The sequence below is a fragment of the Megalops cyprinoides genome, chromosome 8 (genome assembly GCF_013368585.1).
Source record: "Megalops cyprinoides isolate fMegCyp1 chromosome 8, fMegCyp1.pri, whole genome shotgun sequence".
NCBI lineage: Eukaryota > Metazoa > Chordata > Actinopteri > Elopiformes > Megalopidae > Megalops > Megalops cyprinoides.
This window is the reverse complement of record NC_050590.1, coordinates 6,799,107-6,815,252: the sequence shown is the minus strand read 5'-3', so window position 1 is coordinate 6,815,252 and position 16,146 is coordinate 6,799,107. Positions and strand designations below refer to the sequence as shown.

The 16,146-nt window shown below is 48.2% G+C and overlaps 1 protein-coding gene across 1 annotated transcript in view; it reads right to left on the bottom strand.

Annotated features, from left to right (window-relative positions):
* Positions 1–10,303: 10,303 nt before the first annotated feature.
* The window catches only part of LOC118782100 (D-glucuronyl C5-epimerase B), a 51,807-nt gene continuing 45,964 nt past the window's right edge, over positions 10,304–16,146 (bottom strand). Inside the window, exons 4-5 of the mRNA XM_036535354.1 lie at positions 12,982–13,221; positions 10,304–11,370 (exon numbers count right to left, since the gene is read on the bottom strand). Coding sequence (XP_036391247.1) covers positions 10,346–11,370; positions 12,982–13,221 — 1,265 coding nt within the window. The 3' untranslated portion in view covers positions 10,304–10,345. The remainder of the gene's footprint in view (positions 11,371–12,981; positions 13,222–16,146) is intronic.

Sequence of the window (16,146 nt, the reverse complement as noted above, 5' to 3'; positions counted from 1 at the left end):
AACAGCTAAACTACCCCTAATTAATGGCACTAAAGAACAGAGACAAGTAGTGTACACCAATCACAGCAGATCTCTAGGACAAAGACCAGTAACCACTCTGAAAGGCATCATTGTCTGTCGTTGCCTATGATAAACACACGGGGGCAGTGTTTTAAAAAAAATCACAGCCCAGTATGGGTGTGGGCTTAGAGTGAGAAAACGGTTATCAGATCGTCTCTCGTACACAGCTCAAGAGTAGACTGATAGACATTTTTCTTGCTGGACTGTTTTTCTTAATTACAATACCAACCGTCTTCTCAACAAAGTGGAGAGGAAATGAAAATGAAGGATATGTCAGATCTGGCAAGGGTGAGCTTCTTGAATGTACAAGGGATGTTTGATTTGACTTTGATGTCGCTGTCTTGCTCATGAGCGCCATGTTTTCACAGAATCCAGGTGCCATGGTGCTGAGTGGAAGCTCGCCTGAGACGGCCCTGGAGAAGACGAGTGAATTACAAAGGGGGAGAAAAAAAAAGGAAAAGAAAAACGACAGAAGCTTGGGGTTTTTTTTTCGTGTTTGAAATAAGAGGGCCTTCGGGTTTCTGCCAGCCGTCTGCAGCGAATCCCAGGTCACCGACATGAAGTTAGCTATGTCAGTGGCCTGACTGGATGTGTCAGACTGCCTCTCTCCCTGTCTGCGGTGAGAGAGGAGCCGTTGCCGTGTTTGACTCCCGATCTGCTCTAATTAGTGCGCTCTTCTCAGCCAAGGTGTCGCTCCCTGTCAGCAACCCCCCCCCCCCCCCGTGCTGCCTGCTGCATCTTCAGAGCAGGCCCCAGAACAGCAGAGATCAAACTGCTGCCGACGTGAGCTGTCTCCATGCCCACGGTTCCTTCGCTACAGTGTTTCTTCAGTGCCGGTCCTGGTGGATCACTCTATGCATTACATTACATTCAGCAGACACTCTCATCCAGAGCCACAGACATTGGTTACAGTTTTCACGTTATCCATTTATACAGCCGGATATTTACTGCTGTACCTTGCCCAATGGTACAGCAGCAGTGCCCCAGCAGGGAATCAAACCAGCAACCTTTTGGTTACCAGCCCTGCTACTTACCACTATGATGTACTTCTGCCCACTGTACAATGGTTGTAGTTGCATCCAGGTTGCTTGGTGTTGATTGAGCTTTTGAACTGAATGCTTATTTGGATCTGACATCACGTGATGGACAGAGAGGTGTCTTTGTCCTAATAAAAGGTAAAATAAATGTCATATGGCTTCACTTCTAACATCTGAGACTCAAAGTAGGGCAGCTTTCTAGCTAATTAAGCAAATCCAATTGTTGAATTGGTCTAGGCCCCACATCGATTGATCAGTTGAACATTTAAGTAATCATTATCAATTGCCTTGAATGTAAGGCATTGCCAATCTAAGACGCATACAAGACCAGCTACAAGTTGTCGTGTACCTTTTTTTCTACCAACAAAAACCTATTCCAACCACAAATTTCCTCTACAAATGACATTGACTAGTCACTGTCAGGAGATGTCAAATCCATCTTCGGCGCTCAAGTAACAGTTCAATCCACCCTAACGAATCGAGCCCGGCCCAGCTGGAACTACAATCAGCGTGCGCAGAATTCATCCGGGACCGGGACTGAGAAACGCTGTGTTCCCACAAAGCAAAACTCCCCGAAAAAAAAAAAAAACAACGCGCCCCGCGCTGATCCGTCAGCGACATTCTGCCTCGCTCCAGCATCTGCGCTCTGTCACCGGGATTGTGAGACTGTCAGAAGGCTCAGATTGTGCCAGGAGCCAGGCTTTCCATTGTCAGTCAGAACAGCAGGGAAGATATGGAGGAACTCTTCTGACTCACACGCCGGAGGTTCCGGAATGAGAGAGAGAGAGAGACCCGCGAGCGGAGGCACAAGCGTCTCTGTCGCCGGGCGTTCGCTGGGGACCAGTTCCTACACGGAGAAGGCGAGGTTTCACTATAGGCTGCAGAGGAAATACCGCTCATCTGCATTCTCAGCCCCCCTCCATAAGTCCCTGGAAACTGCTTTTTTTTGTTTGTTTGTTTTCCTTATGTGGAAAAAGTTAGGAACTATCTTTTCTATAGCAGAAGAAGAAATACAGTGTTTCTCCAACCTCTTAGGGCACACTGCACACACCAGATTTTTGGTTTCAACAGCTTCTAATTAATTAGGTGTGATTAATCTTGTGACTGAGAACTAATCTGGGTTTGACATCACCTGGCAGGTACCTGTTTATAGTCTGTAATAATGAGAAATGCATTGTCGGAGGTGTTGTTGTGCAGATGGATAGATTCCATTAAAGGTGTTCATTCACCATATTCTTATTAATGTTTTGCTCTTAAATAAAGTTGGGATATCTGGGTCTGTGTATATAACTGCCAACCTGCCTCAACAAAACCCAACCAGCTGTTCAAATTCAGTCTAAGCCATACAGCATCTTTATTAATTCTTAAAATCATTAATTCAGTAGGTATGAATTTTAACGCAGTAAGAATTGTAAGCGTTACTGTCATGAGGGTATGGGGGTACTGATCTTTGGCTTGGAGTCTGATAAAAGGATCGTGCCTGGCCGTGGGCCGAGGTTGTTGACACCCCCGAAATTTGCACATCATAAACAAGAATAGAAATAAAAGAAGATGGGGAGGGGGAGGGATGCCATGAACAGCTGACGTGGAAAGGAAGTGGCGAGTGGGATTTTGATACTTGTAGATGTGATGGGTTTGTTAATTATGTAGGAACTGTTGGAAAATTCCTCTCCTGAATTGTTGTTCGGAACTTTAATAGCCAGAATTCATTTGAATACTAATTAGTATTTCTAGTTTCTTCAACGGACAAAAGTGACGAGAATGAAGCTTATGTCACTTGCGTGTTTCACAGACACACTGACCCCACAGCACAATTTTTTTCCCCACAAACACAAAACACCATATATCTGTCAAGTGTTGTAAAACTCAGTTCTTATTTCAAATCCTGCTCTGATGAAACCCTTTTCTCAAATACAGCCTAACATCGTACAATCTGGCATTCACAGCGTGCACCCAGGATCAGGGTTGGGAAAATGTCTCTAAACGCAAGTCTTGGCTTCCGTAACTTTGGCTGTGATAACGAGACTGCGTCATCAGACTCCTACGATTTAACATTACTCAGTACTGTGGGTGACAAATATTTCACCTCAAGGGTAAAAAAAAGGGACAAATTTTCAGCCTTCAGTACAGATTCACTTTGTAGAGGGGTCTTTTTTTTGGTACCGAAGCCAACACATATGGCCTCCTTCAGGACGAGTAATCCTTTTAACATTTAAACGGTCCAATGAATCCTCGGTCCATAGCTTCTCAGCAGGAACGGAAGGCCAACGCGCGTAATTAACACTGCCGTTTGTGAAGTGGGGCAGGCTCATTTGAGACAGAGATTCACAGCAGCAGACAGAGCTGGTTTCTCAGATTGATCACGTCAGTATGAAAAATGGACAGCCACGCAGCCAGCGCTGCATACAAATAAATAAAATGTTGGGGGGGGGGGGTGAAGGGGGACGGGGCTCTGCAATCGTTCTCAAAATGGATCAATTCATCTGAGGCTCCTCGGTGGCTCCCAAACCGAGAGCCGCGCTGCCATGGTTGCGCCGGACTATGGACTGCTACCTGGCGCGCCTATCGCATTCTTGCTACCCTTGAAGCTGACAGCAAAGATTCAGCTGTCCCAGAAGCTGCAGCTCCTGCCACCCTGACAACACTTGATCATCCCAGGTCTTTGAGGCCCATTCCAGCTCATCCCAGCAGCCCCTTCAAAGTACAGATCTCTGAGCTTGCAGGGAAAACTTTTTTTTCGTCCCTGCAATCTGGCTAGTGCCACTGGCTTTTCTTGGGTGGTTATTATTTGCTTCGGATTCTTGGATGTCACTGTTCCCGAGATTCTTACTCCATTTTATTCTTAACGGTAGAAACAGAATGGATTGAGGCTGAACCAACGGTGATGTAATGCTTACCTCAAATTCCTAATTTACTAATCGCCTGTGGTTCGTGATGCCCCAGGCATTTCGAGATAAAAGAATTTACTGTCTTTTCAGAACACATACTATAGCGGTTGAGGCATTGAATTTGGTCAGTTTCCCCTTAAAAAGCCAGAGGACTGAAGTGTTTACACTGTGACGTGATGAACTGACTGTTAGGGATGAGATGTAGCTATTATTTTCCATGGTTACAGACAAAGTAAAAAATTCCTCTTCTCAAAAAAGGGGGTTGGACATTTTCCTCATCTTCTACATTTGTTTATCCTTCTTTCTGCCAGATGTCCTCAGATCTCAGCAAAGAATTATATGTACTATACAAAGACAGCCTAAAAATCTCTAATCTTTAAAAAAAAAAAAAACTTCAAATTTTAAAAAGTGGCAAATACATGTTGTTTGAAGCCGCGTCACGGCAGCCGTTTCAGATTTTTAGTCGGCTCATGCTAAAGCACTCCAGAGACCACGTATGCCCTTTTGACTGCACATTTTTAGTGAAGCATTCGGGCACCAAGACACGCTGTCCTCTGCCCCCCATGTTAGTAATGGGCAGTCAGCAGTTCGAGCTCATGGCTGCCAGGGCACAGGGTGGCCTCCCATAGGCACAATATGCCAGTTTCATCAGGGGCGACCCCCAGACACTGGTGCCCGTGTCATAACAATCTCTCCGCTACATCGCCCACAGAGGAGAGCCGACAAAAAACCACCGGCCGATCAGCATCAATCACGGAGCAGCAGACGGAGAGAGAAAAGGCCATGCCCCCCCCCCCCCCCCCAACCTCAACCCCCCCACCCTGAAAAGAAAACTAAATTAATAACCAGCTCAGGGGCTGAGTCCAGAGTCATCTAAAGGTAGAGGGGGCGTGCTCCGTTCCTGCCCGCGGTGAACCAGACAGCAGGGGACCCCGGCTCCTCTCTGCTGGCTGGCGGAGCGGTCCATCTGCAGGCAGGGGATGTTCATCTGCTTCCCGCATCCCCCCCCTTTGTTCAGGATGCGGACGGTGCCCTGCCGTTATCGATCCCTTGGTTTGAATGAAGGAGCCAAACCGCCCCCCCCACCCCTGCCCCCCCTCACCACTCCGTGCGCCCCGCCATCCTCCGTGTTCTCCAGACAACCTATTCCCATATAGGACCCAATTCAATGAGGGCCGGGTTCATGCGGGCGGTAATCAGATCAGATCAGATGGGCAAGGGGGGGGGGGGGTGGGGGGGAGTGGGGGAGAGATTGCTCCTTTCTGTGGGTCGCCACCGTCTCCACCGTCTCCACCACACCACGGACTCATCTAATGCTATCAGAGCCATCTAGATGGGAGGCGGAGGCGGAAATATCAAAGTATAGAAGTGGCTTAAAAGGACAAAGCCTGGAGCCAGTCCGGGCTAATTGAGGGAGGGAGACAAACTCGCTGTCAGGATAAAGGTAATATCATTAGCCGGCGGTGGACGGGAGAGTGCTGGAGTCTATAAAATCCTGGAAAGGGTCGAGAGGCTCCACCAAGTTTACTGCCCATTGTGCTGCAAATCCTTCAGAGACATCATTAATTTCACAGAACTTTCTCTGTGCGTGTGTGTGTGTCTGTGTCTGTGTCTGTGTGTGTGTGCGCGCACGCGCGTGCGAGAGCCAGATCTTTTATGAAATCAAACTAAGAAATTGGGAAAAAAATAAGACGCTTGATTGAGTCTCTCTGAGACGAGGAGGTTGTCACAGCGGGAGTTCTGAGTAAACACAGAGAGACATTAAGGAATGTCTTTCTTTTTAATCTCGCAGCATCAGGAGTAAAAAAAAAAAAAGAAAAAGCCAGCAGACACTGCTTTAAGAAAAATTGCCTTTATTTTACAACTTTAAAAAGCCATTGTAAGCACAAAGATCAGACTCTTTATATAAACACTTTTTTTTTCTGCATAAAAAATGGTAGCATGTGCACTTTCTGCTTGGATTGCAAAGTCTGTACAACCTCTCTGGACACCCCACCACTGACAAGGAATCCAGTATAGACTTTATTGCATATGTCACATGTGTCAGGAGCTGCACATGTCAGTTTACAGGATACTGGACAATAAAAAAAAAAAAAGGAAAATAGGACCAATACAATTATTAATTTCACCATGAAACAACAATAGCAGCTTTCAAAAGGAAGGCCTTGCACACTGTCAGGAAAAATAAAAAGAACAAACCAAAAAGATAATCAACCAATGACACTAACAGCTGTGCTTCTGTGCTGTTAACCGCGACAAACAGCTTGCCCCAAGCGAATGATTTCATCATTTAAAAGAATGCAAGACGAGCTGATAAAAAATACGACCCCTACAGGGATTCGTCTATGATCCCTTTGAAATATTACTTGAATCCTAACACTATTTGTACAGTTGCACACATCCCCTTAAATAGACTGCTGTGAATTACAAATGTCTTTTTGTTCACTATATTTCCAACTCTTTATGCTACAGGATCTAAATTTCTAGACAGAAATTTCCAAAAGGCAGTTTTTTTTTTGTCTCTCCCCCTTCTGATTTTTTTTTTTGTTTAAGAAGGCAGGCGAGCGCATATCTTATAATTCCCAATTTTTCATCTGTCAAATCTCAAATCTCTGTTCCAACACCGGATAATAACAACCGCTTTACGGATATCAGCGTGAGACGATAAAACCGGAACATAATTCTGGCTTTTGATGAGCTTCAATGAAGATAAACAAGATAACCGAGACTTTGGTATGAACAGCGAAGTGAGATCTCCGTCTCATTTCCCTTTTAGATATCAACTGCCTCCTTAGTCCCATGAAGTAATGAGTATATGCATAGTAGTGTTTACAAGACAAATGTCCACGTAAGACAAGGCCAGTGCCTCATGTTCCCATAGCATCCTCCCAGACAAACTCACTCCTAACCGTGCCATTTCCCACCCTGCAGGCAAGAAATGAACTCAGAATTACTCCTAATCAGAACCCTAGAATGCACAACCACCGCCTCCTTGCTTGTGCCTCCGTCACGACGCTGAAATAAACTACAATTACCACGCTTGCTTGCGCTGTAGTCATGGACTACACTTACCATGCTACCTGAACCACACCTACAGCACTGGCACAGTGGAGTCTCATTATAATGGGCTTAAATAAACATTGTGCAAGGCTTTTTTTTCCCATGTAACAATTTGGAACAAATGGAGCAGTGGGCAGCCATTGTCTGGAAACCTTCAGGGCTTCATTGACCCACTGGCAGTGCTTCAGTGGAGTGGTGCAGGAGCTGGCAATGACATCATTACTACAGTGCACCGTTAGTGTCAGTAGTTACAATGACTGGGTGCTAAAATGACACTGACACGTCTGAACTCAAAAAAAGAAGCACCTAGCGCAGTCCACTACACCTCCACAAAGGGGTCTGTGGTGAAAGACTGTGCTGTGAGCGTCCCCACTCGGGTGCACCACAGCACCTATCACAGGCTGTGGAAACGGGGGTGTTTACTGGTATCCGAATTTCCCCAGTGGCCACGTCCTGCCGTAAACCCCTTTCCACGCGCTCGGGAGGATGGCGTATCAGACCCCCGTGGTCCAGCAGTCAGAGCAAACCCCAGACCCCACGGCGATTCAAGATACCCTGGGTGCCTCCTTTTCTGACTGCAAGACACTCCTCTCTCTGGTCTATTAACCAGAGGAATTAGAGGCATCTCCCAGGCCGGCTACACTTTCATTAATGTGTCAATAGGAGAGCTGGGAGATTAAACAGGTTTAACCCACACAAGCGGCCGGCGGGAGAGAGAAGAAAAGAAAGAGAGAGAGAGAGAGAGAAAGAGAGAGACCGGGGCGTCATTAGCCCCGGGTGCCAGCGGTCTCTCCACGCGCGTGTGGGGGAATCCTTTTCTGTGCTCAAAGCCCGCCGCCGGCCCTCTTCCTCTGAAGCGACTAAAAACACATTTGTGTTGTGCTTGCCGAGACCCCTACGCTAACGCCCACGCTACCCTGCCACCCACGCCCACCCACCACTATTAGCTGCAGGATACTGGTGATGAGCAAAAGGGCTCACAGGGATACATGTACTGATTTAATAAAAACAATAAGGAAACCCCCCCCCCCCCCAACTCACTTCTACAAATGGTGCCAATGAGCACCATGTGTGAGGAATATCAAAATAAATACATGAATGAATGTTAAGACAACCCACGACCATACCCCCTGTGGACATGGATTACACAGGCGAGAGAAGGCAGGAAAATCCAGAAAGGAGAAATTTAAGACAAGAGTTTTCCCTTTATTTTCCACACAGTTTACTGTAGAGTGAAGTTTAAGCAGAGGACTGTGAGAATAGAAGCTTGGTGTGTTGGGGTGTGTGTGTGTGTGTGTGTGTGTGTTGGTGTGTTGATGTGTATGTGTATGTGTGTGTGCGTGTGTGTGTGTGTGCGTGTGTGTGTGTGTGTGTGTGTGTGCGCGGACGTGTGCGTATATGCATTTGTGTGTGTGGTGATTACCTGAAGCTTGTCAGATATATTCATACATAACAAAGCTCTCTGGAACAAAACTAATAAAAACTTATGATAGGTCACGTAAAATTTCCACACTTTCGCCTCAAACCCTGGCGGAACATGATAATACCCAATTCATTTCCCTAATCTTTTAAAAATCTCAGACAGGAAAACGACCATCTGGTGGGATTCACTGAACTGTGGTTTCAGAAAGATCCCGATCTTAATTTTGAGGAAACGACAAATTGGAGGCTAAGATGACTGTGGTTACCACAAAGCTTGCGACAAACCCAACCCCCTGTCCTCCAGCTGTCTGGCTGTCTGGAGCCAAACCTCCATGTGACAAAAGGCCAATCCGGCCCGCGATAACGCGCCTCTCAGTAATGCACCGAGAGTGGCCGGCTCAGATCCTACACTGCTGTTGACTGCGGGGTAATCCTCCCTCTCACTCACTCACTCCCTAGCTACGTGACCAATCCCAGATCAGCCGAAGTGCGGATCTGTTCCAAGTCGGCCCAGCCATTGCCTGACCCTGGGACAGTGAACCGCTACAGGGATAATGACCGCAGGAGCCCCCTGGGGAGGTGTAATGAATCCCAGCTGCGGAAGCCACCTCTACCTCACTCCGCTGAGCACAGACACACACAGGGGAGGAGGCTGAAACGCGCCACATTCAGCACTAACCGGCTGACCCCAGATCAGCACAAAACATAATAACCACCTACAGAATTATGCCTGTAGTTCTTGAGGCTCTGATCCGGACACAGTGACTGTGGGTAGTATTTGTGGGGAGGAGCCGTGCAGTGGGACAGTGGTCCACACCAGACCATCTCATTAAAGTTGTTAAGAGGATCCCAGGAAGACAAGTAAAGAGGTGGGGGACGAGGGTGGGGTCAACTATTATGGAGTTGGGCCGGGATGATTCCCTGTGGTGGGCATCTGTCTCTGAGAAGAGGGAAGGACTGTTTAGGGAGGGTGGGCTTTGCAAACAGGCGAAAGACGTCGGATTCAGCATGAAGAGATGCCAGCCAGAATATAAAAGATTTATCTTTTCTGAAACTCTGAAATCAGGCACCCTTGTCTTTGTGAAACAGAGGATAGGATAAGGATAAACCCCTGACCACTGTCTACTGCAAGAGGGACATCTTAAGAAAAACAACAACAAAAAAAACCTCTATCTGCCAAGCCAGCACCTTCAACATATGCCCAGACATGAAACTTCAGTCTGTAGGTCAAAACAAGGTGCGATTTCAAAAATTAAGATGAGAATGAATGACTTTTTTCCCCCCGCTTGTTTCTTTGGGTACAGGGAGGGTTTCAAATGGCCCACTTTGTAAGCTTTTTCTGAAACAGTTTAACATGGCGTATACCGTCCACGTTTCCACCCACCTCCGAAACACTGACACGAAACAACAGATTAAGACACAAAAGGGTCCAGGATGTAGGAACACAGTGAGACAACGCAGACAGAAGGTTCTGAACCTGACCCAAAACCCGCCCGTCCAACTCCCCCTCAAACTCACTTCCACAGCTTCCTGTCAGTGTCCTGCTCAGATCATACCTCAACGTCTGGAGTCGAGAGAGGAAAAACTCCCTCTTCTCTTTCCTCCCGCTTCCAGCTACACGCCCTCAAGCCACATTTGCGGTGCGTTACAACTACCAGCCAAAGGCTGCAATTACGCACTCTGAAATAAATCTGGGGATGGCGACAGAGCTCGGCAAACCTCTCTGCAACGCAAACCAAAACAGACTGCGTTTTTTTCGCCCAGACCTCGGCCCCTCCTCAACGCCCCGCCCCACCCCACCACCCCCCTCCCCCTCCACCCCGACACATGGGCGGACCCAGCGCTTGGCTCGGAGCCCGGCTGAAGGCCAGTTGGACCCTAGTTGTGCTTGGCCCGGCCTCCTTTCAGGTAGCTCTTCCAGCGCTTGACGAAGTCCCTGAAGATGGGCGCGTTGTCGATGGAGGCCAGCAGCTGCAGCTGGTTGATGTGGGTGGTGTGGTAGTCCCAGCGCGCCAGGTTGGGGGCAGTGCCCAGCATGAAGTGCCGCAGGTCGTAGATGGTCCCCGAACCCGTGTCGTAGAGTGGCAGCATGGCCTTCAGCGACTCCATGCCGCGGCTGAACAGCACGCCCGCCTCCCGGCCCAGCTTGTCCCCCGCCGTCTCTGCCAGGTCGTACAGGCCGATCAGGGAGTAGATGAAGCCGTTGAGGACGAAGGAGGAGGGCGTGGTGGGGTACTCCTCGTACCAGTCATACTTGTTCATGAAGACGGCCTTGACGCCGTGCTGCTCTGACGGCAGACGGTAGGGCCCGGTGGCCCGCAGGGCGGCGTTGAGGTACACAGGGTCCTTCGTGAGTAGGTACGCCCGCACCAGTGTGGACATGGCCTGGCCCTGCGCCATGGCGGAGTACCAGCCCGGCTCCAGCGCCCGGAAGCCCTCGCCCAGCTTGCGGGTCACCATGATGGGCCAGCCGCCGCGCTCGTCCTGGTTCCGGAGCAGCCAGTCGCTTGCGGCAAAGAAGGCGGCAGTGTGGGCGGTGCTGGAGATGGTGATGTTGTCGATCAGCCCGCGGCCCCGAAGCACAAGCTTGACCACGCGGCGGGGCATGATCTTGGTGGCCTTGACGGCCTTGGTGTTGGACAGCCCCACCCCCTTTCGCAGGTCCGTCAGGAGGTCCCGGGTCACCGTGCTCCAGGCGGTGCGGGGCCCCAGCCCGTAAGTGATGTCACGGTCCTTGAAGGCGATGAGCTGTGTGCTGGTGACATAGTGGATGACGAACGGCGGGTTCTTCTCCGTGGTCTCCAGCACCACCGAGACGCTCCCGTTGGAGAGGAACTTCAGGTCGAAGGAGATGATGAAGTCCTTAGAGTTGCCCAGCGGGAGGGATATTCCTTCAGAATTCTCTGTACCAGACAGAAATAGACAAGGAAATGAACACAGGCACACATGATATGAAATCTTGAGACTCTTTTCAACATTCTGATTTGGGGGCGCAGGAAGGGGGGGGTACACTGTGTTTTCCTTGTCCTCCTACTTTTTTTTCTTAGACTCAAATATGTGTGTCTCTGAACAAACAGCCCCCAAGGGTGTACAGTTCACATGTGTCACTGAACGCTGTACTTAATTAGAAGGAAATGGGGCTCATCTGTGGGTAAGAGAGAGAGAGAGAGAGAGAGAGAGAGAGAGAAAGAGAGAAAGAGAGAGAAGAGGCGTCTCAGCCGAAGTCCTGCTGAGAACCACTTAAATACGGCACATTCTGCTGACAGCCTGATCCTCGTGTCTGAGCATCTTTTCTCTGGGGCGGAAAGGGGGGCTCAGACATTCAGAGGCCCTCCCCCTCCATCCGCCCCCTCGCTGACACACGCAGGGCAAACTCCGGACTCATCAGAAGCCCGGGCCTTGGCTGTTTGCTCTGCTCCGAGCCGAGCCGGCAGACCGGGCCAGCGTGCTGCATTCCAAAACACTTAGCTTGGCTTTCATATGTGCGGGGGGAACAGGGAGCGGGGGAGGGGGGAAGAAAAAAAAAAAAAAAACAGAAGAATGATCTTGGTCGATTTCTGGAAAAAGGAGCAGAGTGTGAGCTGGGCCAGGAGAAGACAGTCTGGCTGCCCATTCATAGTGCTGTTTAATGCACTCATAAATCCATTACTTAAGGCAATCTCGGGAGTAAGTGGATTTGTGCTGTGGCCCTGTGATTACTCTGCCATCAATAAAGGATGAGTAGGGAATACATAACAGACCCCATCTCTGCTGAGCAGCATATCAGCGCTCCCTTGGCCTGCCCCGCAGAGATCACCAGCTTAGGTGGCGACAGCAATTTCTCCCGTAGGCTACAGAGGGACCGGCCTGCTAATTCTAATGGGTATCGATTAGCAGGGGCCAAAAACACATTACTGTATTATTAACAACAACACACATATCAGTGCCAGGCTCTGGAAGCGCCTCGGCTTCAGAAACGTCTTAATTAAATTTTCACAAACCGACGTTTTATGTATGTATTGCGGGGCAACGCTGGAATGGTTTTCGCCTTCCCCCGGAATAAACAAGAGGCGTTGGGAGCGGGCGCCCGGGGAGGCAATTCGGAGGCGCTGATCACGCTCTGATAAGGGAAGGGGGGAGGAGCTGAGGAGGCAGACTGAGATAGGGCTGATGGTGGAATGGGAAAAAGATGGGTCTGTTGGGGAGAGGTGGTGTTTGTATGGGAGACAGGGAGCGTTTGTGTGGGAGGAGAGGGGCGCAGTTTATGTGGAGGAGAGGGAGTATTTTTTTTTCCATGTAGAGGGAGAGAGGGACATTCATGTAGGGGGAGAGAGAGGGCATTGTGTGGAATGAGAGGGGTGCAGTTTGTGTGGGGGTGAGGGGTGGCATCAGTGTCTGGGAGAGAGGTGGCACTAGTGTGTTGGGGACAGGGCTGACAATTGTGTGGGGGAGAGGTGACGGAGGTGGTGGAGTTCATGTTTCATGTGGTGGGACAGGTGGCATTTCCTTTGGGGGGGGGGGGGTAATGGCGGTACCTGGCGCACTGAACTGGCGCACGGCGGTGGCGCGGGTCTTATCGTGGATGCGGGTGAGAGAGCAGCCTTTGGGCACGACCCAAGCACTGGGACGGCTGTCCCGCTCCTCGGCCGTGTCGTACACCTCCACGTGGGGCGGCCGCTCCGTCAGGTTCTTGCTGTAGTGGCTCAGACCGTACTGTGCGATCTGGATGGCGTAGAAGTACCCCTGTGGCCCCCACTGCGTGGACAGAGGCACACCTGGAGGGGAGACAGGTAGATACACTCCTTCAGGATGCGTGACAAGACACAAGTACACCACGCCTGCACTCTGAAACAGAACCAGTCCTCTCCTGGGACAATTACGAAAACAACAACGGTGTGGCATGACATTCCTTATTACATTCAGTTAGCAGAGATGAGTGAATGAGATCAGTTTTTACATGTTTATGTATTTGTACAGCTAGATAATTACTGAGGAAATTCAGGTTCAAGTACCTTGCCCAAGGGTACAGCACCAGTCAAAAATCTGGACACACCTACTCATAGAAGGTGTATTTTTACTATTCCCCACATTTTAGAATAGCAGAAGACATCAAATGTATGAAATAACACAAACTGAATTATGCAGTGACCAAAAAAGTGTTAAACGAGTCAAAACTTATATTTCTGATCCTTCAAAGTAGCCAACAAATATTTTTTAGAAAATAATTTTTTTTGGAAAGAAATTCATACATAGGCATCAATGTCATTATTTATATTTGTCTATGAAACAGATTTCAAGCATTTATGCATAAGCCTTTAGACTCTGAATGCATGTTTCTCATTATCTTAATCAGGCATGTCCAAACTTGTGACTGGCGCTGAACAGAACTTGCCCACCTGGAAGTCAAACCAGCTTTGAGTTTGTAACTTTTGAGTTACAAGCCCTGCTCCAACCACTAGACCACACTGTTCCTCAAAGGGTGGTTGTAAGAAGGTGAATCACCCCAAAACTGAAATACCTGTTACCTCTTTCTCTCTATCTGGAGAGCAGTTCAATCAGCCTCACACAATCCCATTTTGAGTAGTTCTCACGTCCAGGCACAAAAAGAAAAAAACGAAAAAAACGGTGCCTCGCATTAACCTGCCAGCCGAGAGGGGGGATTGATCCATGTTGACAGTGATACAAAAGCTTGGCTGTCTTCTGCACGATGACTTGAAAAGCAATTCTTCAATTTTCCATTACTGCTTTCCACATCCTCTGATAATGAATGATCACTCGCCAGCAGAAAGAGAGAGAGAGAGAGGGAGAGAGAGAGAGAGAGACAGAGAGAGAGAGAGATGCTGCCACGGCCCAAGCCACCTCTCAGTTGAACGGACTCCTTATTCTCTCTCCTCTCTCCTCCTGACACGAGCGGCTCTCAGACGTGGCATGGCCTTGAAAACACCGGGACCTCATTGCGCAGGGCTGCACTTTCAGACCGAGCCATCACAATTCCACCGCTGCAGACCCTGCGGACTTGAAGCCAGCGCTGCAGCAGGGAGCTGCTGCTGTTTCTCTAGGCCAGGAATTGTTACTAAATAGGGATGGTTGGTGTTGCTGGGGGGCGGGGGGGGCACTTTCACGGGGACTGAAACGAAGTCCTCAGCAGCCGACTTCGGCGGGCCCGGATCTTTTCTCTTCCCGCTGAAGAGCCGTATCTGTCACAGCCGTGACAGATACGGCTATGTGAAAAGAAGGGGGGGGGGGGGGGCTGTATCAACAGGACGTCCCGCAGAAGGCCGCACTCCTTCATTCAGCCACTCAGCTCCGGGGTGCGGGGAGGGTTGCAGTCGGAGGAGCCATGATGGCTCTCTGTGCCTCCTTCGTCCCGCTGATAATGGGGTCCCTGCAAACACACTACTCCCCCCCCCTCCCAGCTTTAATGGATCATTATGTCCACCCTCCCTCTCCAGGGCCTCTCTGACTGAGTCCCAACCTGTGATGAGTACGAAGCTGAAAGGTTGCAACCCCCTTCCCCCCCTTGCTCTCCCTCGGTTTGTACATATCCCTGATTAAATAGTAGCAATATAACAGAATTTACAAATTGGATCATATTTCTCCTGATTAATACTTTTTCAAATACATTATACTTTTATCTGAATATCATTGCACAGAGCTGTCATACTGTTGCCAAATAATACACATCAAGCAATTCAATATTGTCAGAAAGAGAAGATCTTGCAAGGCACTTTTTATCTAGATTAGATTATGGAGATGTTATTTGTATCCAGGTATCAGCTAGTACACTAAACATCCTGGACACAGTGTTTCATAGAGCTATAAGATTTATAATAAATGCAACACCATGCATGCATACCCATCACTGTGAACTGTACCACGTGGAAAATGGACCTCTACCCACAAGGAGGCTAAAGCATTGGTGTATTTTTGTACACAAAGTTATTTCTGGGAGACTTCCTTGATAACCGAACAGATCAACTCAGTATTATGGTCTGCATTCACAGGCACTTTTATCTTTTACAGTTCCTAGGGTCGGAATAGAGATGGGAAAATGGTCTTTTACTTACAGTACACCTTGCACCATTCTCCAGCCCCAACAGATACTTAGATTAGATGAATCTGTACCATTGTCTGAATTTAAGATCTTAATTGATGAAAATATTTTAGATACCTGTAACTGTTTATTAAGGACACTGAGAAATAACTCTTTGTATTTGCATTATTCTGTCTGTGTGTCATTTGTACTGTGATTTATACATTGCATATACATGTCATGCACTTCCCTACTGACTTTCTTACCAGGTCTCTTTCAAAAAAAACTCTCAAAAAATCTCAAAAGATGTCCTGGTTAAATAGAGGTTAAATAAATAAAAAAAAACCCTAAAACCTAAAGATCTGAAGAACCTAGAACAAGCCAGCCATGAGGAATTGTCAACACTTCCCTCAGAAGTGCCTCCTCATGAAAGTGTTGAAGAGTCTTGTAAGTGCATTCAACGCCAGAGGCAGATTTACAAAATACTATCTATAGGGATATGAGGAAATATGATTTGATGGTTTTGTGGAATAAAATGTATTATTTGTTAACATTCTCACCAATCCGGTCTGTAAATAATGTTATTATCAAAGTAAACATCCTAAAGATGTTTTAAGATGGAAAAAGGATCTAACACATACGTATGAATAAATGCATAAATACGGAA